Source organism: Antrostomus carolinensis, unplaced genomic scaffold (assembly GCF_000700745.2).
Source record: "Antrostomus carolinensis isolate BGI_N321 unplaced genomic scaffold, ASM70074v2 scaffold8900, whole genome shotgun sequence".
Classification (NCBI taxonomy): domain Eukaryota; kingdom Metazoa; phylum Chordata; class Aves; order Caprimulgiformes; family Caprimulgidae; genus Antrostomus; species Antrostomus carolinensis.
Window position 1 is genome coordinate 54695 of NW_010289029.1, and position 26222 is coordinate 80916.

The window sequence follows — 26222 nt, forward strand, 5'->3', positions numbered from 1 at the left end:
TATGATTTATTTTTTAAAAAATAAAAGTACTTCAAAAGGTTAAATGTATCGCACCTGTTACACAAACATTATCTAGATTTCAGCAAGCAAAATGCAAATTAAATTTTATTTTAGAAGTTAAGTGTATACTTTCAAGTTATTTAAGAGGTGATCATTTATTACAAAATGTTGTGAATAAAAAAGCAGGAAGTACTCATTTTTCACTACTATTGTGTCTATAAAATGAGAAAGCATTGATCAATTCTATTTATGATCCATAGCAGCATTAACATCATTAAAAATGTTATGGAATAGATATAAATAACACTTAATTCTTAACATGTATAATGGTGCTATAAGTGACAACAATTCATTTTTTCTTTTAAATGCAGGGAGTATAAAGAACTTTACATTCTCTTTTTAATGTATGAATAAAATTTATTGCTCCCTTTTAATATATTTATAGAAACAAAATTCCTAATTGTTTCAACTAAAATAAATAAGGAAAAAGTCTGGGACAAGAAGATGATTACAAGCAAAATAGATTTACCATAATCGCCATCTGTGAAGAAGGATGGGTCACATTACTTTTTTCTTAGCAAAACTACGTTAGAGAACACTATAGCACAATGTACTAAAACTTCTTTGTCTTTTCTTTTTAAAAAATTCTTGCCCTTGATACCTTTCAGTAGGGCAGCTTGAACAGTTCATCGTCACTTCCAAACCCCTCTGGAGATCAGACGATAAATTTCTTCGGCAATCAGAGACAGGACAAAGGGCTTTCTCGTGCTATTTCCTTGTTTTCATGTTTGCTGGCTTAACATCATTGTGTACACGTACGACTTCAGTATATAACATCAGATGCGATGACGTTCAGAGCTGGCAAACAGAGAAACAGCATGAGAAAAGCCCTTTCCTGCATCATTTTCCCCATATATTGTCAAGTTTGTTTCCAAATCTCTACCATCTCAATCACTGTATGGTTTGTGAAGTACTGAACTATTGTGGTTCTAAGTAACCAACCATTTTTGATGTACGTGTGTTTGCAGGTTTCTATACACAAGCAAAGATCTGCACACATCTACATACACATAACAGAAGGAGACACAGAAATGGCTTCTATGTATGTCATTCCAGGTTTCTTACCGTTTTGGGTTTTTTTTTTTTTGCTTTATCACCCTGAAAACCCAAGTACTGTTGCAAGATTATCACTACCAGAAGATTACCATACTACCCAGAACATGTTCTACAGGGTTTTAGCAGACTTCATTCAAGAGCATCATTCCAAAGAACATACAATATTTTGACTTGAAGAGTTTTTTTTGCATCTTTAATCTATACTTATCACCAACAGTGTTAGAGTACTAAATATTCACAGAAATTAAGCCATTCAGATCAATTGTTTCACAGGAAAGAAAGCACTATCAATACGACAGTCATCAAGACACTAGCCACTCACTGGTCAGGAAATTGCTATCAACTGCAGATTATTGAGTGCAATGCCTTCTCGGAGAAAATAGGAAAAGAAAGAAGTGTGAAAATTAGACCACAGTTAAATCAGACTTCATTGTTGACAACGGTTTATAGCTACAGGTCATTTAAAAAAAACAAAGTTGGGTCTCAAGGAGAAAAGAGTAAACGTTCAATTATCCCACTGAAAAATGAAGGTGAAATGCACTTAATATTTAGGCAAAACTATGCTGCTACTACCCCAAGGCAAGTGGCTATTGGAGAGAGAGTTGTGTATTGTCCTAGCTTACATAAAAATCACACAATTATTAATGCTGGAACTTAATTTACCAACTTCAGTATAAATACAGTCAATGAGTTCTTACTGGGAAAAAAAAAAAAAATCTGTTTTCTCTGAATTAGCTTTTACTTGAGTGTTATAGTCAAAACCTTTCATCTTTTCCTCACACAAAATATTAATTTATTTTTTCTTTTCTTCCCATTTGCGACTTTTTTGTTTGTCTTCTACCATGATGCAAGGGGGGCACTTTCAAGTCATCTCCCTCCATGTTTTTCCAGGAAAAATATACAATAAAAGAACAATTCTGAAGAAGATTTTCTTCAAAGTTTTCCACAGAGGAAAAGTACTTTCTTTACCAGCTTTACTTCAATAGTACTGCGCAATTAGGTAACTGCTCACTAACTTCTGAGTTACAGACTTTCACTCATCTTTCAGTTAGAAATCATTTCTCCAGATGTGAATTTCAGGGGTTTTTTTCTGAAATGTATATACATGGTAGCATATCAGTACTGCCAGCAAAATTACTAGCCAGAAAATTAAAAGAAAATAACAAGAATATTTAGAATCATAGTAATCAATTTTGAAATGGCTTTTAGGAAGGGCTTATACCAACAGTTATTTAGCTGATATTTAGCAAAAAAATATTCTTTGGGTGTAATTTACTCTATATCTGTCAATGCAAAGTGCCAGCGTTATCTCTATACCCTTTTACATTCCAGAAGCATCAGCAGGGCCTACTGATGATTACAGTACATGAGATTAAACTCACTAGTCTCACTGTTATTAAACAAAACAATAAATCCTTCAGCTAAAGATTTACATAACAGGTGAGTTTCCAGAGCTCCTAGTTTCAGGAATGGTGCAATATTCCTGCAGTTCACATCCTAAGCAAACTGTTCTCATAGTGAGTGGGAAGCTTAACATTTTACATTTCAAATCAGAATAGCAAATATATCATAATTGGTAGCAGGTCTAAGCAGTCGCTAATGAGCCAGTAGGGCCCCAAAAAGGCAATGTATTTTAAATGAGGTCTAATTCCCATTCCGATTTCTGTAAGGAATATAATGTCTATCTCCAGTCAGTTTCTAACAATCAAGTTCAGCAGAGATCACTGTGTCATCTGAAATTTCTATTCATAAGTATGGGTATGTTCACGGATGATAGAATCCTGGCAACTAAAATCAACTAATGAATTTTTGCATTAGTAAATACGAGAAAAATCAATCTGCATCCCTGTTCACTCCCTCAATGACTTCCCAAAGTTAGTGTAGCGTACTAGCAGTGCCGCTCAATTAACATACACACCAGAGTCTACTGTGCAGCTGAGAGAGCCACCAAAAAGCATGTAATTATAAATTCAGAGCATGATTGCACCTTCCAGCTCTATCAGTGGAAGAGGTAGACTGAAAGTGAACCAAACAAACCCTCCAGTGCTGCTTTCATGAACACTCACACTTCATCAACACAAAATCAGATAAAACTTGCTCTTAAGTTAAAGTTTAAAACGATGATACAAAAGGCCACAGGACCCTTCCTGAGTGACAAGGTGTTTATTTTCAAAGATTTCTACTGTTATAGTATGCATTATACTATTTTCAAATTAAAAGAATGTCTGAAATAGCATTAATTAAAAGAAAGGGACAAGAAGGAGGATACATGAGAAGTTCTAATGAACCTTTGTGGCAGTAGCTTCTTTTAACCAAATTACCAGAGATGTCATTCTACTCTACAATTAGGCATGTTTTGAACAGACAGGTTGATACCCAGACAGGCATTTGAATTGTCTGAATGTTGTTTAAAGTACTTGAGCAAAGATTTCAGATTTTAAAATTGTGTTACGTACTCCATGAAAACTAGACTTGAAGAACCTTTCTTTTCTTTTCATCATTCCAATGCAAATACAAAAAGAACTGGAAAATTTGTGTCAGTATGGAATACTTCACATAGTCTGCTCTCACTGTGGTAAATGTCAAGAGCAATTGAGCTTTAACAAAGCTTGCAGACAAACTTTAAAGGTGTTGTATGTTTTCCAACCAAAGAACTGCATCTTTCTACAAGGCCAACGGTTACCAAAACAATTAAAATCCAATGACACTTAAAGCTCAGTTTGATATTTGAGTCTCCAAATATCCTCGTTTGAAAACTCTTATTATCAATTAGAAGCCCTTTCATAATTTATCACTTGGTAAAACTTCTTTAAAAGAATTATCTCTATTACATCCCAGAAGAAAGCAGGCTATTCTGAATATCTACAGTCACTAGTATTTATTAATTCCCACTGTGTAACTTCAAAACAATATTAGTATCTCTCTCCCTTGCCCTTTCTCACACACAAGCACAAGAGAAGCTTGTTCTCTCTCTTATGGGAGATTACATTAGGACCATATTTCTCCCTCTTCAGCTTCCTGTAGTTCATGATTCAATGTGTCCTCAGCTGCTTCAGGAGTCTCCGATTCCTCCTCCATAAACATTTCAGCTGTTGGATTGCTGTATTTATTTGACCACTAAATAGATATTTTGTTTTTTCAGTAGAAAAACCTTTCAATCTTCTCTTGCATGCTTTTTGAGTACAACTGTTATAATGACTTTCTGTCATTTTATAGATCACTTAAGACAAATTTAGCAGTAAAGCAAAGACATAATTTCCTATCTTTACAGGACCTGAATCAATACCATTCAGACATACACAAAATTTAGAGCTTCAAAGGAAAACATATATTTTTAGCTTTAACTGAGTATTATTTCAAATATCTGAGTAGAAAGTCTTGTATGGACAAAACTAAGAACAGTTCAGATCTATGGCCTGTTAATATTGGCACACATTAAAAACTGAAGAGAGATCTTCACAGTGAATGTAATCTTCTTTAGTCTCCTTCAGAGAGCTTTTGGCTTGTAAAAGGGATGCATTACAGTAATTGTTAGTGATAAAGTAAAATATTTTTTTCTCATATTAGACATTATTTTCATTTTTCAAACTAGCACATCTCCCTTTTTAACTGAACTTACTATCCTTCAATTCTCCAGGCTCTCCTACAGTTTTCTGAAAATTCGGAGTGCATGACACAAATGCATCGTTAACCACAAACATTCAGTGAATCTCTGAGGCTGGAGGATGGTGGGACAGCAGGACATCTGAAGCACTGTGGCAGAAGCTTATTTTTGTTTGTTGCATTTCTTTACTAGCTAACAGTGGCAACTCTAAGTTAGTCTGTCCTGAGCCACCTCCTATAGCCCCACAGGAGATAAAACTATACAGACTGCAATATACAAAACCAGATTAAGATTGATTTTTTAAAAATCCATTGAGATTTAAGAAATCCTTTGCTTATTTTTACTTATTGTGAAATACAACTCTGTCTTTGTGACCACGCTTCAACACAAAGGATTTATGGTCTCTCTTGCCTCATTTATGAAAATAAATGCATTTATGAAATTACTTGTATTTTATTTAGATAAATAATAAAAATGGGAATTCACATGTTCAAAGGTAAATGTTGTTTTCAAGTTAGTTTAAAAGGCCATTGATAGCGAACAGTTACATTTCTCTGACAACGTGATCACTTTCATACAGAAAAATAAACTTAGAAGGATATCTGTGGATTTGAAAAAAATCAATACAAAAGTAACCATCTCCTTTTTATATATTCAGTGCAACATACTAATATAATTTCAGGTACAGTTCCATGAAGATAAGCTAATATCAGGTAATGAGTATTAAAAAACCCAAACAACCAAACAGTTCTATTCTGTTCTTTCAGATAGGAAGACCCTGTCATTGACCTTTAAGGCACAGATAAAAGAAAATGCTCTTTTGCCCAACCAACTTGTACAGAAGAGAACTGCTTTCCATTCTACTTTAAAAGCCCCTTCTGATGGAAGAACTCTGTTAGTAAAAACCTGGAGTCATAAGCTTGCTTTCTTTGTTAGCAGCATTACCGCATGACAAAGTGTATTTGAGCAGACAATGGAAGAATCTTTTTGGCTCAGAGGAACTAAACCAGAACTCAATTGAAAAATCACTCAGCTCAGGCCTACAGAAATGCTGAAAACTGCACCACCCTCCTCAGAATTATGGGAGTTCAAACAGATGAACAAATTAGCAAGAAGTTTTCTTAACCTGTAATTTAAAATAACACATTCAAATATCTTTAATAGAAAATACCTGAATCTCTAAAAGCTACACATTTTTTCACTGCTGTCATGTCTCAGAAATAAAATTTTCTTTTTTTTTTTCCTTCAATTTTTCTGTTAATGCATCTCAGAAAGAGATGAAAGTTTTATAAAGCACAGTAATAGGGACTAATGCACAGATTTGTGTTGGTAAGGGGAATAAAACAGATAAAATAAACAATCCATCCTGCAATTTTCAAAAATATGATGAATACTTGGAATGAGGAATTTTTTTTAAAAGAGCACATTTTGTCATCACTATAGTGGTAACAAAAAAAAACTCACAGAAAAAAAATTAAAACCTCAGCTGGAGTAAAAAAGTCAGACAGACTTACTCATGCTGAAGATTTGTTCCTGAGCAATAGTATTAAAATATATTGCCAATAATATAATAAGCTCTCCTGAAATATTTATTTAATGATTAATTCCTTCACCAATTAAAGCTCAACTAGAAAACTATTTTAATTGAAAACTTTGTGATATTTGTGAAGAAAGAAAAGTAAACAGCCAAACAGCAAAGTTTTATTATTAATGAAACTTTCTAGAATATGGAGACACATTAGATACAATTTCCAGTGACTTAAAGCCTTTCCGTAGGGTCTTGGAGAATAAAAGGTACTTGGGTTCTCATTTTATTTTTTATTTTAAGCTGAGGATCCTTTAGACATTTCCTTTGCTGTACTGAATTTCCGAGAAGCTAACAGCTGGTTTATCAGGCACAGCAGCAAATAAGTGAGAGCAATTATACTGATGCTTCTAGTTTTCCCCTAACTTTGCCTGTCGACTGTGTCATTCCACCAGATGTAAGTAGTCTAGGATGCTTCTAGTCTGAAAATGGCACTGAAACTCTCCCAGGAAAATACTTGCCTGCTTTTGAGAGACCTTGAACTAAAGCTATGCCCAAATGAAGGCTGCAATTCAAGACTCCATTAATATTAAGAACCACTTATCAGATCCTGTAAAGCTTTATTGCTTTCCACCTGGCCTAGATTACTTCAATTCTTGAGCGTACGATACTACAGAGGACAGCACCATGACCCCTCTCTGCCTCGCAGAGCTGCAGTAGGTGCTGCAGCAATGCGGGAAGTGCCATGCTGCCATCTGCAGTCAGCAATACCCCCAATGTGATCATTCAATTTCCTTACAGCCAACGCTCACGTTACTTTAATTTTCTCCCTTAATACTGATGAATCTCAAATCGCTTACTTTTCAATGCCTTGATCAAACATGACCTTTCAAACTTTTAGTCCTTGCAGAAAAAAGTTATTTTCCAGTGCTTAGAGCTAAAGTCATAGGAATGGCAAAGTAAGAAGGGAAGGAGAAAGAGAGCACATTAAAATCTCCATTACCTGTCTGGTGTGTATGGGGCCTGGGGTCTTGAAGCCTCCTTGACAACTGCATTCAGATACACTGTAAGGGTCCGAGCTGCTTGATGAGCACTTGGAGAGTGAGTCACAGCCCACCACAAAGGTGTTATCTAGAGGCAGTTCCTGAATGACATGGTGCTTCTTGGGGGGTACAGGAGTCTCAGGTTTAATTTGAAAGGTAGGCTGTGGAGAAGCAGACTTGTAGTGCTTTGCTAAATCTGGGCTATCAGGCTTAAATGTGGTTGGTGTGGTGGCCCAGTTGTATTTTCCCATAGTCTGTTCTTCTAGCTCTACAGGAATGTCTAAAGTGCCATTTATGTGCTCGTGGCCAGGATCATCAGGTTTAGATTCTTCAATAGTCACAAAGTTGAGGAGGAGACTTTTTGGAGAGCGCTTCTTCTTCTTCTTCTTTTTCTTGATCTGCCTATTCTCTTGGTTTGGGGAAACCCATTCACCACTCTGCTTGTTTTTTTGGACAACCTTGTGCCTAGGTGTCTGGCGGCACCGTACTAAAGCAGTAACAAAAATTACCAGAATAACTGTCATAGTGCCTGCGATAATGGCAATGATGATCTTGACATAATCATTGGTTTGTGGGGTTATCTCACCATCCCCAATGTTCTGGCCAACTGGAGTTTCCATATTCCTGCGCACGAGCTCTTGTATGTAAGAGCTGTTGGTGACTGTCTCATTCACAAACAAATGCACGAGAGCTATAGTATAAAGAGACTCCGGCTGTCCTAGGTCATTGACTTTTATCACCAGTCTGTGCAAGCCATGATCTGATGTAATTACCTTCTCTTTCAAAGTAATATTGCCTGTTAATTGGTCAATTGTAAACAAGCCCCTTGAGTTCCCACCTATGATGCTATAGCGGAGCTCTGCATTCATTCCCGTGTCATTATCAACTGCAAAGACTTTTGTAACTACAGACCCTGGACTGGCTGATGTTGGAACCAACTCATATGAATAATTAGATGAAGGAATAACAAAAACAGGTCTGTTGTCATTTACATCAACAACATTGATGGTCACTTTGGCAGTTGAGGAACGCTGCAGTCTTCCTCCATCCACAGCTTTCACCTGGAAAGTATATGACCCCTGCTGTTCCCTATCAAAGGTAATATTAGGTCTTATTACACCCGTAAGTGGATCTATAATGAAATTATCTCTACCATTTAATATTGAGAGAGTGACCGCAGCATTCTCTCCAGAGTCAGCATCTGTAACTGTGATAAGCCCCACTGTGCCATACATGGGTAAGTTTTCTGGCACATAGAAATTATATTCATTATGTGTGAAAGCAGGGCTGTTATCATTCTGGTCCAGGACTGACACTGTCACAGTAGCATTGGTCTGCAACGGTGGCATCCCATTATCCTTAGCCAGCACAGTGAAGGAGTACCTGTCTTGTTTTTCTCTGTCCAGCTTTCTCACTGCTGTCAGAATGCCAGTACGGCGGTCAAGGTTGAAAATAGGGGGAGCATCAGAACCCAGGATATAGCTGATCTCAGCATTGCGCCCACTGTCAGCATCCGTAGCACTTATCTTGGTTAGCTGAGTACCAGGAGCATTGTTTTCAGGGATGGAAAGACCTATGATAGGCTGTGTAAAAACTGGGGCATTGTCATTTTCATCTTTAATTTTGATCAGGAGCATTGCAGACTGGTTTAAGGGAGGCTTCCCTGAATCTGAGGCCACTATTTTAATGGCATATTCCCGTGTGGCTTCATAATCTAGAAACGTGGCTGTCTCCAGAAGAAACTGATTATCAAACACCGGCTTTAGCCGAAAAGGGACATCATGATCTGTAAAACAAGTAACTTTTCCGTTCAGATCAGCATCCTTGTCCATTACCGTTATCAATGCAATTTTTGTATTAAGGGGAGCCTTCTCGGACAAAAGCACTGTCCCATTCACTGGATTGATGATGTATCTCGTGTCTATTGATGGGATGTTGTCATTAATATCTGTGACATTAACAGTCACTGTTGCTCTTGATGGAGTTGAACTGCCATCACTTGCCAAAACAGTTAATTTGTGTACAGGAGATTCCTCCCTGTCTAGTGGTTCTCTGATAGTGATGAGGCCAGTGGTGTTATCAATGGCAAACAGCCTCTTGGCCAAACTGGAGATCTGATTGCTGAAATAGAAGTGGATTTGTGCATTTGAGCCCAGGTCTGCATCAGTGGCGTGGAGCTGAGAAACAGAGGTGCCCACTGGAGCATTTTCTGGAACACTAACTTCAATGTCATTCTCTTTGAAGACTGGGCGATTATCATTCACATCAGTCACTGTGACTTGAAGGATGGCAGTGCTAGATCTTGGAGGGCTTCCACCATCTTCAACTTTAATTTTCATCACATAGGTATCCTTCTGCTCCCTATCCAGGATCTGTTGGACAATCAGTTGAGGCCACTTATCGCCCTCAGGTGTCTCAATTATATCAAGACCAAATACATTTTGACCCTACAAGACACAGAAAGAACATACTTTAGCATGACAGTATATTTCAATATAGAAACATCTCAATGTTCTGAAATTGTCATGGAATACATATTTTTATATCTGCTTTATACAGGAATACACATTTATATATTTACCTTTATTTTGCAATATCTGATTTTCCTTTAAGCTCTATGGCCTTAAGAAAGTTTCACAGCAAACATGTGAAGAAACAGATACTTTAGAAAACTTGGGGGGTGAGTTTGGAGGGGGGCGGGGTGAGGTGGTGTGGTTTGGTTTGGTTTTTTAACTAGTTTCTCTATTTCTGCAGAGAAGTTATTAAATTCCTGGACACATATAACTTGGTTTCTCTATTCTATGAATAAGTGTGGAGAAGAGAAATGAAGCCAAAGTTCAACCACGTCTAAAGGCAAGACAGTGTGCAGACACTGGAGGACCGAAACCAATATTCCATTTCAAGGAAAACAAGAAAGATAGAGGAACTATTTCTCTGTTCATGCAGCAACATGATCTGAAACTATTATCATAAAAACCCAACATTATCATTGAAAAGGGGCTTACAACATAATTCAGGTATTGGATAGGTACAGATAAAATGAATTTGTAACAGTATATTAGAAATATATTTTAAAGGTCATTAAAACTATTCCTTTATTCATAATTATGTATTTGATATTTGTAGTGAAAATTACAATTCCAGTGAGAAAAGATGATCTATTTTAATTAAAAAAAAAACCCAAAAAACAAACAGAGAATGAGGAGATCAGTTTGGAAATAATATTTTTTTTTCATGGGGTTTGTTGAACAACTAACACTTCTGGAATTGTGAAGAAATGCTACATATATTTGATCTATTTTAATTAAAAAAAAAAACCAAAAAAACCAAAAAACACAGAATGAAGAGATCAGTTTGGAAATAATATTTTTTTTCATGGGATTTGTTGAACAACTAACAGTTCTGGAATTGTGAAGAAATGCTACATATATTGCACAAACATAGCTTCTTTTAAAACACTAGTGTTTGACAAAGTAGCCTGCTAAAATAAAGACCAGAATCTAGAATTAGATTCTCTCTTTTGCTGTCTCCTCAGACAAGCAGTGATTAAGAGCATCACAATTATCCTCTTTTCTCCAGCCTCTCACTCTTCAGAGGAAGAAAGGATGTAAAGGCAGTTTTCCAGCTCTGTATTCTATAAGGACAGAGCTAGAATGCAGATCACTAAAGCTGAATGTATAGGATGACCAGAAAAAGAAAGCACCAATAAAGATGCTGACTAATTGGGATTTTCTTATGTGTCACACTTGTAATAATCAACAACTGCACCCAGCCTGGATCTTTCGCTGTTTATTGTGCTTGTCTCACTTTTACTCATGTAACTGTTTGTATTTTCTAAACTGATTTGAGACACTTCAGGTTCCTTATTTCTCACTAATTTTAAGAGCTGTATATTCCCTGTATCTTGCTACCCACCATTAGTGAGTGCATTTATAGGTCTAATTCAGTGTAAGGCTGTACTCTTTCATTGATTTGTTTTCTCAAAGAAGCCAGCATTTGACCCTATGAAAAAATATTCACCCACATTTCAAAAATTACTGTGCCACGTGCACAGTCTTTGTGACAACATTAAGTTGAAACTAGGGACAGTCTAAAGTGAACTGGAACACATTTTGAAACAATGAAACAAATACAGCTTTGGCTTCTTTAGCAGAAGGCTTATGAAAATATAAGCCTTGCAAATTCTTTCTGAATTAAGATATAAATTTTAACCAATTAAGTTAAATTTTAGAATAGTAATTCTATGCTGATCTTTTCATGAAGGAGGAGTGCAAGTTTCCTCTTAATCTTCAATCTCACTAGCAGTTATTTGCAATAAATTTCATAATTACTGAGAAATTATTAATTACGTATTCTACGCTTTAACATAGATTTCCAGAAAAAAAAGTTACAAAAGCTAGAGGAAAAAAAAAAACTTCTCAGCTATCTTTTACTTCTTTATTTGTACACAAGTTGACAGATGGGCACTGATTATTCTGTCATTAGATCCCACAACTACAACAAACACTTCATACAGACTTTGAATACATCCAGCTATGCATCTGCAAACCCATTTCTGCTTTTCCTTAACTATCAAGTATGAGAAAGATATTTTTGAATACAGCATGTGAGTTTGATATAAAATATAGATTTCATTTCCCCATCAATAGGAGTAAACTACTGGAGAAACAGAAAAGAATGCAAAGATCTTTTCCAAGTTAATTATTAACACTTGAGTAATTTTCTATGGAAAAATATTATACAAGAGTATTTCTTTTCATTACTGGTTTATACATCTTTTTAAACCAGCAAAAAAGAGTTACAGAAAATTATACTTTCTCCTAATTCAAGCAAGCCTATTTCACATTGTTTAAGAGATAAGGTTAGGTGTGACATTATGTCACATTTTAACAAATGCATTTTCTAAGAATGGACAGTTCTCCCATTCTAAACACTCAAAAAGATGAAACATTCAAAAACCGTATTTTTAAGATCACAAATATCTTATTCTCTCTCTTACGAGCAAAGAAATTGAGAGTTAAAAGTCCTGAGAGAAACATGAAGAGAAACCTTCAGGATTAAATTCCTGATGTTGAAGTAAATGGCTCTATCATCATTAAAACCTTGGTGAAAAGTTCCATTGGGGTCAGACGGTTATTTAGACTGAACTGTACCTCAGTCACCACAAGAAAGAATCATAGAATGTATTGGGTTGGAAAGGACTTTCAAAGGTCATCTAGTCCAAACCCCCTGCAGTGAGCAGGGACATCTTTACTAGAGCAGGTTGCCCAGAGCCCCATCAAGACTCACCTGGAATATCTCCAGGGATGGGGCCTCCACTACCTCTCTGGGCAACCTGTTCCAATGATCCCTCATACTGAAGAGCTTTTTCCTAACATCCAACCTAAAACGACCCTTTTCTAGTTTAAAACCATTACTTGTTATCCTATTGCTACATGCCCTCATGAACAGTTCTTCCCCAGCTTTCTTACAGGCACCTTGCAGGTACTGGAAGGCCACTGTAAGGTTCCCCTGGAGCCTTCTCTTCTCCAGGCTGAACAACCCCAACTTTCTCAGCCTGTTTTCACAGGAGAGGTGCTCCAGTCCTTTGATCTTTTTTTTGGCCCTCCTCTGGACACACTCCAACAGGTACATGCCCTTCTTGTGTTGAGGGCTCCAAAACTGAACTCATTATCCCAATAATCTGAAGGTTTTGTTCACACTATGAAAGGTATGAGTCCATAGGAAAAGCACAATAGATATTTAACATTTACATAGTACCTTTTACCATTAAAATAACTGACTGATAAAATAATCTGCTACATTATTATCTCCACCACTAGAGAAGGATGGGAGTGAGAAATAAAAAAGGTTGTCTTTCTTTAACCTAAAAAGACAGTTTAAGCAATATAACCTAAGTATTTGAGGCAAAACCATGTTATGACCATCTCAGAGTCAGGATTAGGTTTAAGAGGCTCTGGCCCTGATCACGAGGGTTTTTTTTTATTAGGGCATTAACAACTTTCTCAGTTCTCATAACATCCTTTTCAGTGGATTCATGCACACAGTAGTCTCTGAAATAATGAAACCAGTATTCTTGTTGAGCACTCCCTATCGGATATTTACCTGATCATTTGTAATGGATCCAAATGTCCTTTTCGGAGCTGTTTTGGGCTGTCATGTAAATAAAAAATTAAGAGAGTTTTTAAAAAATTGTAACATTTAGGTAGATTCATAAATACATAATCAATGACACATGGACACATAATGTGATAAGCTAGAAGAGCTTCTGGTATTATGGACAGGACTGCATGTGACCAAGTGCACCTGAAGTCTATACATAACTTGCCTCTAGACATACATACTGCAGCATCACAGTATCTCACCACACTAAATCCGTGGGGTATTGACTACCTGGACATTGTCATGAATGTTCTTTTATGCTACAAATCATAATGTGGACTTCATTGTTGAGAGGAATGGGAAAAACAGATCAGCTTCTGGTTAACACTCCTAACAGTGGCATGGTCTGTTTTGATCAAAATTTCTTATGAACTTACACTTGCAGGTCAGTTAGTTCATAGAAATTAGTAATTTCTCAAAGAAATAGGGACAGGAAAGAATATTGTTCTAGATAACCACATAAAAATCACTGCTTGTGGTACAAAGTACTCTGATATTAAGACAGCCTATTAGTGATTATTTCTTAAATCATTACAAAGCACATCATAGTATATAATAAGTATACATTGTTAACTGACAAAAAATAGATAACACTATCCTCAACCTTCATTTGGTAAGAGTATTCTGAACCCTTAGAGAAAGACACAGGAGCAAAGACAGCCTGTTGTTTTGTGTCTACTACTTTGCCCTATACTTGCTGTCAATACTTATCTTCATGCACTGTAAGTGACAAACACATTATAGGATGTCTGTAGTTCAACTGAATCTTAAACAAAAGTTAAGGGCTAGACAACACACAAAAATTTTATTAATATTCTACAGTAACTCATTTCAATTAATATTGCAACAAGCTACAACTGCATATTTAGTTATTACATGTCAACAGACCTCTTAAAATTGGGGAGTTTTATTATTTCTAAAAATCTTACTATGCCTCAAATCTAAAATAAGCAGATTTAGAGCGATTAAGTTAGAGTGGACCAAATACAGCAAAACTGGGAAATAAAATTAAGAAAATGTTAAAAAGAAAACAAAAATTTAAAAAGGAGATAAAAAGACTAACTTCCCATTAGAAAGCAATTTAGTAATTCATTAAAGTAATTACTTAATAATAAAACCTTTGGTTGAAATGCAATCTTGTGTCCAAAGGACCCTAAAATCTTTTCAAAAAGTCCAGAAAATAATGCATGGTTGCCAACAGCTAGTTATTTCATATGTAGCAACAGAGAAAACCTTTGCAGGTCTCCTGCAAAATTACAGGATAGGTCCCAGCCACTGTTTCTTTGTTTGGTTTTTTATTTGTTTGGTTGGTTTTTTTAGACATATGTAACTGCTTTCTGTCGTGTTATATTAGCAAAGAAAAGAGTATAGTAGTACAATTTCAATTCCTAATGCAGAAAACTGGATCACAGTTATACAGTGGACAGCATTTTTAATAAAAGCTGAAAATTAAACTTGCATTTTTCTTTCAAAGGTGACACTTTGAATGTGAAAATGTGAATTCCCAAAGCCAAGCTAAAGCCTTAAATGTAAAATATTCTACATGGTAGCCAATAATGGATGCAAGTTCCTATAATAGCTGAGTATTAGTACACTCAGATCTATATTGTAAGTGTTGTAGCTCTACTAAAGGTCCCTTGTCTGCTATTACTTACACTGTGTGCAATTCACATGTTCATGCATTCTAGAAGATTAAAATTTGTTGGACAGTTGTCCTGTTTAAAAGCCTGCACAGTCACTACCCTCATCCCACTGCACAGCTTACAGCCAAAAATTACTTGAAATGTGTGTTATTAATACAGGTGTTTACCTTATGAACTGAGTGACAGGATCTCAAAAGAGAAAATAAAATTGCAAAGGTAAGAAATTTTTAAAATGAAAAAACTCAGCAGATGCAAAGTTGCTTACGTATTTGAAAAGCTGGCTCCTTGTCAAAACAACTATGGACTTTTAATTTGTAGGCCAAGATTCCTATGAGTTTTGTTCATTTTATGGTTTTCTGTCAGTATTACACAGTTACACATGGTTTGCTTTGAAGCAAGCCAAAGCTTAGCTCTGAATAAACAGAATTTACAAGTTCAAATCCACAGTAAAAGTAGGACTTGGAAGCTTCCAAGCCTGCATGAACCTAAAGTGCATTCTGTGCATTCAGAACGCTAATTAGATCCATCCTTATATAAAAGGGAGTAATTTCTTAGTAATGTCTATATCATAACTTGCTATTTTTCCATCTCCAATTATAAAAGACCTTCTATAAATCTAAAACACTGCTAAAGATTTCCTCTCCATATATACAACCACACACAAAACTACTCATCCGATGAAGCAGACAGAAAGCAAAATACTATAGATAGGGTCAACAGAAAATAAGGATAATCATGAACCATTTCATGCTGGAAAGAAACAGTGAAAAGTATAATATGGAATGAAGCAGCAGACAGTCAATGCATTTAACACTGACTTTCTGAATAAGAAGCAAAAAAGGCTAGGAGGTACACCAAAACATGAAATTATTTCCTTGGAAATCTGAATTTAATGTTTACTAAAAAAAAGGCAAACAGTTTTAACAATTACATCACCCGAGCCTCCTTAATCCTTTCAGATGATTTGTTCCTTTCTGTAAAGAGTTCCTTTTAATCTTGTCATACTCTGAACACTGTCCACTATTTTCTACGATAGATAATTGTAAGACAGATCATTTTTTTCCAAGGCTGAGTATTTTTGCATTCTCCTCAATTCCTGGCATCCAACTCTCAGAATGTATTTATTACGTCATGTTCACCTTCATTAAAGGGAAACCATTAAAGACAGCTAACCTTTAGAGTAACTTCTTTACTGCTCTAATTCCTCCAGTCTACACTTAAAACAAGTCAACCTCCATACCCAAAATGTGTTAATATTTTTAATCTACAAGCTTTACAAAGGAGAGAACAGGGAGAGCTGGAAACCAGCAATACACATATTTAACTGCCCTCTGCTGAAGTCAGGCCCTAATAACATTTTCAAGACCACACTAGGTTCAATTCTGTTCCCATATTTCATGTTCAGTTTGTGAAATGCTGTTCATTTTTTTTAAAAAATGAAATCTAAGAACTTATTTTGAACCATGTCTTACAAAAATAAAACTAAAAAAACCCCAAACTTTTCTTTAAATAAAAATTCACTTCACCTAACTCTATAAACTAAGGTAGGAGTTATGGTGTATCCACATTGCTGCATTAATACGATATAAAATTACCAAGACAACTGCTTACAAAAAAGTGGCAGCAGGAACTGGGCTGTCACTTGAATAGTCTTGCACAACGTCCTGTAGACATACAATTATATATTTCAGCAAAATATGCAGCTGCACCACAAAACATTAAGGAATTTATCTTCAAAATACTCCTGCTATATAAATAGTTGTACCACTATCTAAAGATTGGAAATTGAAGTACAGAGACATTTTATTAGTTGTCCAAGGTTTGTATCTTGTCTGAAAGAGCCAGCCACTTCTGAATTACCAGTCAAGCTTTAACCTAAACTTCAGAAACTAAACTTTACAACTTTAAACTTTAGAAACTAAACTTGAGAATTTTAAACTTTAAACAAAAGTTCTTTCATTTAGCAACATTCTTCCCAAAAGAAGAAAGGTCAATAGCTGCAGGTAAGGCAACTAGGGAAGTAACCTTCCCCCCTAATCTCCTCCATTATAGTTGTTCAGAAACATCCTATTGAACAGGAAATGACATTTTCAGCACATCAAAAAGTGTTCAGATTATGGTATTAAATATATTTGAGCTTTGCTGTGAATTCCCATGTTTCTACAGCTAGATAAAGCTCCAGATACCTGACTTGTCCTTCAGTGTATTCTCTGGTTTTGGAGTCACAATACAGATATATAATAAAGAGGAAAAAAAAAAGAAAAGATTTATATTGGCAACAAAATATTCAACAAGTTAATTTTGATATTTGCATTATATATGTGTGACAATTCCGTATATGCTCAATTTCTCAATTGTTGAGAACAGCAACAGGAACAGAATGAAGTATCTTTAAGAAAGATAAATGAATGAGTAGATGTTTTAGTGATGTAATTCTCTAATACATCACCGGGGTTTTGGAGGTAACAGCTAACAGTCCCATGCTGCTGTTCAGAACAGCTCCTAAATCACAACCTCATTTTGCTTCAACAGCCAAACAAGGTGTCTTTGGCTCCTAATTGCACATTTTAGAGTTCTCAGCTGAACACTGACCAGGTGTTGAGCAGTGTGAACCTGTAATGCCCTCCTATTCACGACCTGCTCTATAACCAGATCACCACTTTCAGGTAGAAGGAGATTCAAACTGACAACCACTTGTATATAATAGAAACAACTAAGACATTGCTGAAAGCTCCTTTACCCTAAAGCAGAGACTGTCCAGTATGCTCAGCTGCTGGTAACTTCAGTGGGAACTGAGGGTGATGGACACAAATGGATTTGGCTCATGACAAATAGAAAAACAAAAAATAAAATGGACAGAAAACCTTTGTCAGGATTTCTTAAAAAAGGAGTACAAATATTTGCAAAGGAACGTTCATTAATGTGTTGTTAATACCTCACTCTTATACACACACACACAAAATTTCAACGAAGATGCATGATTTCTTTAAACACATGGCATCTTCATTGAGATGAATTCATACCACAACCTCTGATACTGTAGTTTTTCCAATAAGTTATTCAGCAAGATTATCTTACTTTATCTGAGGCCCTTTTAAACTAAAGTGTAGAAACATAAAGGAAATGAAGGAGTAAGATAACATATTCTCTGGATTTACATCACACAGAAATTCTTGTACATGCAAAGACCATACTTTAATGTGCATGTATTACTCCTTTATGAATTCTGACATTAAAAAACACCCAGTCTTAATGCAGAAAATTCATGTGGGGAAAAAAAATACATAGAATGAGGAAAAAAACCCAACAATGTAACAGTTTTCTTCTTTCATTTGGAGTAGACTTCCCCCAGCTTTCACAAACAGGCTTTAGGAATTTTAGGCCTGTTGCAAATACCACTGAAATGAACATGATAGAAATCCTTTCTCAAGACCTCCGCTCTTTGCAGGGTTTTGTAAAACTCAAACGAACAGAAAGTTTGAGTGGGACATCTAACTACCACAGGATAATTTTAGTCTTTGAAAGAAATGAAGCTAAGCTTTTCTAAGTAATGAAAACTTTTGGTATTATTCAGAGAAAATAGCAGTGGAACTACCATATTAAACTGTAAAAGTACATGACATATGTAAGTGCAAGATGCCACTTCACTCCACATTGGAAGATAATAAATAATACTGCAATTTCAGAGTAATAAATCAGAGACGTTTGCTGAGAAGACATCGAGTGCCAGTAAGCACTAAAAATAGTTCCAGAGAGACTGAATTCTAAAACTCAGTAAATAAAAGTCTTTTCACCATGTTGATCAGGGAATGTAGGGGATAAACCAAAAATGTATTTTCTGGTGCTAGATTTATTAGGAAAACAACTTGTCATCATCTTCCTCTGGTGTTACTGACTCCTATTTATCTGAATCAGTAGAACAAATTAAGATAAAAGGAAGAAACCTCTCCTTACTGTAATGCAGTAATTTGATGTCGAAAGTCAATTTCAAAAAGAAATCTCACACTACCGGTGTGTATTGAAAGTTCTAGTATATAAACAGTCATTAATTTCTAGCTATCAAGTTATATTCCTGAAAACAGCTTCCCTCTGAGTTGTTAGGGATTAAAAATCTTAAAAGCATATTTGATACATACTTTTATAAGTAGTTATACTTAAGAACTTATTCCTTTCTAAAAATAAGTAAATTTCAATTTTACTCTAATCAAATACACATGTGCTGTTTCTCAGACATCATGGATACAACTGATTTGCAAGAAAATAAAATTAAGACTATGAGAATGGCATGTTTACGGGGCAAACATCAAACACTCAACATTCCATTTCAGCTTTTCCACTTGGATTTGGTTCACTATTTATTTTCACTAATAGCAGTTCATTAAATCATGGATACAACTGATTTGCAAGAAAGAAAATAAAATTAAGACTATGAGAACGGCATGTTTCCGGGGCAAACACCAAACACTCATCATTCCATTTCAGCTTTTCCACTTGGATTTTGTTCACTATTTATTTTCACTAATAGCAGTTCAGTCTTGAATATACACTATAAATTTTGACTAATAGGCAGGGGGGGTTTTCCTCCAAGAGGAAAAAATGTGGAAAAAACCCCATAAAATAGTATAACATGATAAGCCAACACTTAAGTATGAAGAACACCAGCTTCAGAAGGTAAATATAATATCCATCTCCTGTTGCAAAGATCTAGATTTGTCCCACTGGGTAACGTGTATCCTTCAATAAATTGTGAACTATCCATCCTCTGAGGCTGAAACATGCTCTCACACAATTCCTGTGCTTAATCTCAGTAGTAAAGTGAATGATGAGGTGTGTCTCCACAGGAAAGCTAACATCAGGATAAACAAAATAGTTGAATAGTTATTTAGCAATATGACTGCCCTCACACAAACTGTGCTATTCCAGAAAAAGTAAATTCAGCAAGGATATTTGAAGCTATTTCTTCTCAGTAACAACTTGTGTAATCCAAGACAGAGAAAAAGCAAGCTTTCCCAGGTCTGGATCTGCTCAAAGTTCTTTCTTGAGGTTAATTCAATCACTGCCCTAAAACAGATGTTCCCAAATAACAGTCCACATACTGTTTGTGGTACAATAAAACTTCATAACATGCACACAGAAACTGCAGCCTCTTCCTTAGTGGAAATTATCAACAGCTTTCAACATCCAGGTGTGAGTGGGGCAAACAAGAACTGAGAACTTTCCCTAGATTCTTCATAACTACTCCACTAAGATAATAACCTCAGGTTAAAGAAGCATCACCATGTCCACAGAATTAATCTTGCTCTGAGACACTTGCTAACAAAGACAGCATCTCTCAGCCATGTACAGGTTAGAACAAGGAAAATGGCTGTAAGAACGCACCCTCTGGGGATGATAACGTGCTCTGAATAATTCAAGAAGAAGTTTAGCTTTCGTATTCTAAAAACCCAATGTAAACAACTGAATTGACCAAACCAAAACTATTAAAATAAAATAGCCTAAGTTCCAGAAAAAAATGTAAGTTAACTTGTGTCCACCAACTGGGAAACTGACCAGTAGTATGGAAAAGGAAACACACCTTGAACAATGTAAATTAAACACACCTTAAGTAATTTTTAACTTAGACTTAGCCTACACCTTGATTTTTATACATACTTAATTTCTATTTATTTTAAAGAGTTTAGTGCATTGTTAGGATTCTTGTATCTCAAGGTATTAAGCTACGAACAAGAATTCAATTTCTTATGTTCATGAAGCAGTGAGATAAATGAATAGTTTATTTTAGATTAATTTTTGTTAGGCACATTACTATTTTTAAAACATGCCTAGGACATTCTACCAACTACTACATCTGCCACTAGACATCAAATTCACAGATACTGAAATAAGACAAAAGTTCTCCCCAAGAATAATAATAATTTTAAAGTTACTATCAAAGCTAATCATAAATATGGAAGCATTTTAAACCCCCAGTTTTTAATTCTGCAAAGGTAAATTAACTTCTTAATGAGCATTGACTCTTCTTCCAGTTCCTTAACATAGGAAAACTTAGGAGGAAACCTTATTTCTTGAGTAGTACAAAGTTTTTTTCCACTGGTAGGAAAATAAATTCTGCTTATATCTCTGACATTACTTCTCATATTAGCTCAAGCTTATGTACATTTCAACTAAGAACCAAATTAATTTTACTTCTGCTTAATCTAATACAATGGGCATGCTTTTTTGTGAAAAATGTATTTGAACAGTTTCTGATCTCCTTCACGAGCCTATGAAGAGCTATATACATTTTTTAGTAAAATAATCATTTATTTTCTTCACCGCTGTATTGAAAACACATTTCAAAGACAGGGCTGTTTTCATAGTATGAGTAAGTCACCAGTGGACTCCTGCAAGCAGCAGCTAAAATAAGTGCTCATTGCATGATGCACTTTCTAAAAGTTTGTCCCTATTCAGAATGCTCAAATTTTACAGTTTACAATTTTTACAAAATATGTTCAAAACAGAGAAACTGCACTTATGAAAAAAACCCAGACAAGAATATCAGAACCACCACTTCTGGACAAGAAATCTGTGAGCCTCAAATTGGTGGAAGCTCAGGAATGGCTTGGGAAAACAGGCTTGTACTGTCCTTACAGTCTCGATAGCAAGTGTTTGGGACAGGACACAAGATCAGATGAAACTCACGGCCATTCTCAGGTCACGTCAGTATCATTCACATAACTATAAGGAAACTGAGGCACGGAAAGCAGCAGTGACTCCTTCACAACTACTCTGCAAGCCAGTAACAAAACCTCAACGAGCCAAATCTCACAGGTCAGTAACCCTCAAAGATCACATCATCAGAGCTCAGGATACACGTGTTACAGAAAACAACCCGAAAGCACAAATACTACTGGTTTAGATACCAAAAAGGAGACCAGCATTTCAAGTCAATTGTACCCTTTTAGAAAACTGCCTGGGCAATTTGAAAGAAGATGCCACTATTTCTCATACAGCACTGCTCTAAATAACAACAACAAAAAATTCTTCAGATTGCTTGTTCGTTCTCTCTAAAAGTCAGGTGAAAGAAGGACGATAAAACTGATCTTTTATAGAAGTTATAAACATCATAAATAATCATCCTGACACCCATACACTAGAAGACCAACCTTTGGAATAGTTTGTGTCCTTTCTATTTTCTTATTCAGACTCTTCCAACTATATTTTATGTTTATTTTTCCCTTCATTATGACTGAAAAGCACACACTTCTGCCTTCTAGGACACCATCCTCACAAGCAACCTTGAAAGCAAAAACCACCACAGAAACAAAATAGATTCTATTGCTGGCTTTCCATACAAAGGTCCATTCACCAATGGAAAATACCAATGTATTACTACTACTACTTTTGAGGTTATAGAGGAAACAGGATGGGGAACAAAAGAGAGGTTACTACTTTGTTTATACCTTTAAATGTGCCACAACAAATAGGTTTGAAAAGTCCCTAATGAGAATGAGAATGAAAATTATATGGCTGGGGTTAAAGTGAAGAGGAAAAAGTAATCTCAAAGTAAAAAAGCTATATAATATCCCATTCTGAAAAGCACAGAGGAACATCCTGACTCAAAAGAAAAAGAAAGGGGGGGAGGGGGAAGTCAATTTGCTTGATAAAGCAAAGAGAAAAAATTACAATTATTTGACTTTGGAACATCAGCAAGAAGCAAAGCAATAATACACATCACATTAATAGAGCCAGCAATTACAGCACAATGAGAAAAATGTATTTCAATACTGACAGCTGATGACTCAGAATTCATTCCTTTTACCAATGTTTCTTTTTGTTTCTTTAAAATTGTCTGAAATGCTCTCTGCTACATGTCCCAGCTTCAAAAGCTCCACAGGACTACAGTGTTCAGACCAATTATATTTCTGGGCTAGGGAATATAAATTACTTTGTAATAAACCTTTCTTTCAGGAATAAAAATAACCACACTAATGCAGTCAAGTGCCACGATCCATGGTTGACACTCGATTTAAATGTATTCTTTGATAACTAAAATAATATAATTTTAGATTTACCTTTTTCTTTCCTCCTATACTTCCTCTTAAAAGAGAAACATTGCAGACAGTGTATTTGGGTGAAAAGCAGCTAGGATTATTTAAATCTCTATCACTAACATCCAGCATTAGAAAGATAAAAACAAAAGCAAAGTTAAAATCAAGAGCATATTATTCTTATAAAAGCTTTAGTATTTTAATTGTGAATGTTATGACAACTAAAACTAGGAAAAACAAACTACCTCTCCTGTTTTCAAAACACATCTTAAAAATTGAAAATCTTATCCCTCCCAAAAACACAGGTCATAGAAAAGTGTCTCATATGTATATGTGAAAAAGACAACTACTCACTAATAACTTGGAATTCTTAATAAGAATAATTTGAATAATTTTAGGATTTACATGCAATCTGCTGGAAGCCCAATTCAAGGTTTCTCATGATAGACATCCAAAATACTAGTAAAATTTGGATTGCTGCATCCATTACAACTAAAAGAAGGAGAGAAAAGAAATCCTCATGAAATTACTCTGAAACCAGAACTGTTACGGATCCAAATAGCTTCTATATTGCATGCAGAGAGTACAATTAGTTAAATTTAATCTAGAACTTGAGATAATTATTTTTAATTTGGTCAAAAAAATAACAGTCATTACATGTAATAAGTCTCATGCTTGAATGGTGACAGCTCTTGCTGCCTTTAGTAATAAGGCTCTTATTTAGTAACAAATAAGGTTAGTAACAAACTTTTTAACTAAGAAAATGAAAAAAAATCCTGTTAGATACATGATGTATCAAGCAGAAAACCAAAGTCAGTTTCAAATAAATACATTTTACATCTGTAGTCAATCCAGATATTGCTGACATTAGAAATTTTGGCAATTTGTAAAGGTTTTTAAAGTATTCATAAAAAAAACAAAATTAAGACAAGTTTGGAAAAGTCATCTGAACATAAAATAAGAGTTAACCGATTTTGAACATGACATTTAATATTTTCTATAAACTTTCCTTAGAAGTGCATTACATTGCCATTGCATAGTAAAGAAAAATTCACCATTCACATGAGGATACTTCAGTGTAACTGCTTAAGAATACAATACAGTTTTTCTAACTTTGCTTGATGTTGCATATTTGCAGTTCTGATATCATGTATGTATACAAACCAAATTATAATTTTAGAGATACACAGGGGGTTTGTTACTGCTTTTATCGTGGTTTACTGTTGAGAGCATTATTGATTATGTAATTGGTGACTTCTTCCCATATAAGTGAAACTGAAGTTTTTACTCAGTGTTTTTTGGGAAAATATTAATTTCTAAGTGTTTTCTATAATTGGTTTCAAAAGGACTCTAAACAAATCCTTAGTCTATTATGCCCAGAGAGCATCACCACATCTGGTTAACTAGCATACCGATCTGTCTGGACATCAGCAAAAGATAATATTCATATAAGATAGATGAAGTGCAGATCCCCATTTGACAGATTTGTGCCTTCCAGCTTGAGTCTATCATCCTTCCCACACAGAGACATGCTAAGTTATATATTATTGTTTCATGACAGCTAGTGTGAAAATCAGAGTCTTGAATGCAAAAAGATACACCAACTTGTCCCTCACCCTCACTCAACTTATTGTGCCTGGAAGCAAGACTTTCTCCTCCAGTCTTCAGTCAATCCCCCAAAGGGATGTCAGGATAATGGAACCTGACAGTTTTACAGTAGTAATGCCATAAAACACCCTAAAGGAGCCTTGTATCAACCAACAAGAAGCAATTACCTTGACTCTTGACTCACTACCACCAGTCAGTAGTAGAGTTTTATCTACTTAGAGACACTAATTCACAGCTGTAAGAACGCAAATAAGGTATTTTCCCCTTTAAAAATTAGACTCAATGACTTTTTTCAAAACAATGTTCTTAGAGGACCACTTATTTGTCCAGATCTCACTAGACTGTCTGTCCTAGAAAACTTCTCTCTTCTAAAGGGCAGCTAAAAGTTATCTTAGAAAGAGAACGTGTCCAACTCTCCATATTTATTAAATTACAGACACTAGAGGGTGACCTTAGAGCTTGACTGGAATGCAGCTCCAGGCAAAAAATTCCCAAATCTATTTTTGAGGTCCCTAAATCTATTATCTTCCCTATGTATATGAGCACATGAAACAAGACACAGTACCATTCCCCAAGTATATGAAGTGTAACCCATATGAGCCGTTACAATGAAGAGAGAAGTTAACCTGTCCTGCAAAGTTGTGGTGAATTAAATCCCTATGCTAATTCAATTAAGGGACTGTGAAGTAAGAAAAACAAGCCATCCCCCCATCCAAGCAGAAACTCAAAACCTTAGTCTAAGCAACGCGTCAGTGGGATGAGAAAAAACAAACAAACAAAAAAAACGCCAAAACAAACCAAAAAACCAACACTCAAATGCTTTTTAAACATGTATCTTATTTTCACCTTGTTTATAAGTATTGTCAAAACTAGAATTAGTTTTAACAAAACCAGTATTTCTCAGTTTTAGATTCAAATACCCAAGTGCTCTTGTTACCTGGGACACCAATATGCGTGTAATTGATTTTTGTTTTACTGTCAGTGAATCTTGAAATACCAGTGACCAACAAGTCTTCCTCCAGGGACAAGGAAAAAGTACCAAAAAAGTTATTGTATTTGTCTTATCAGGAAGTCAAGAAATTTCCTATCTGAATGATGCGTTTTCCTGAGCATATGTAAGTCTGTAAAAGGAAAATTCTTGGGATCTTGAATAGCCTTTGACAATTCAGACCTATGTCCCTTACACAGTTACTAGAAAGGATTGCTAATAAAAAAGAAACTAGAAGTGCAAAAATACTTTGCTACTTCAGGTTACCATAAATTTACAAAGGATTTTTGATAACAGGAGAGTAATAAAGTTGAAATTTACCTAATCTTATTGGTGTCTAACTGCAATATTCAGTAAAACCTGTCAATATTAATAAATGTCTGTTTACATGTAGAAAAAGTTCTGCCTTGGTAGTTTTTTCACAGAAGGCAGATGTTGATAACAACCACCCAGGCTTTCTGTGACCTATTGAAAGGGCCAATATACCACTTCACTGTCCTCTC

At 35.4% G+C, this 26222-nt stretch overlaps 1 protein-coding gene across 1 annotated transcript in view; it reads right to left on the bottom strand.

Moving 5' to 3' along the window:
• Nucleotides 1–249: 249 nt before the first annotated feature.
• The window catches only part of LOC104525470 (protocadherin-11 X-linked), an 80609-nt gene continuing 54636 nt past the window's right edge, over nucleotides 250–26222 (bottom strand). The window contains exons 3-5 of the mRNA XM_029085109.1: nucleotides 13394–13441; nucleotides 7249–9735; nucleotides 250–858 (exon numbers count right to left, since the gene is read on the bottom strand). Coding sequence (XP_028940942.1) covers nucleotides 853–858; nucleotides 7249–9735; nucleotides 13394–13441 — 2541 coding nt within the window. The 3' untranslated portion in view covers nucleotides 250–852. The remainder of the gene's footprint in view (nucleotides 859–7248; nucleotides 9736–13393; nucleotides 13442–26222) is intronic.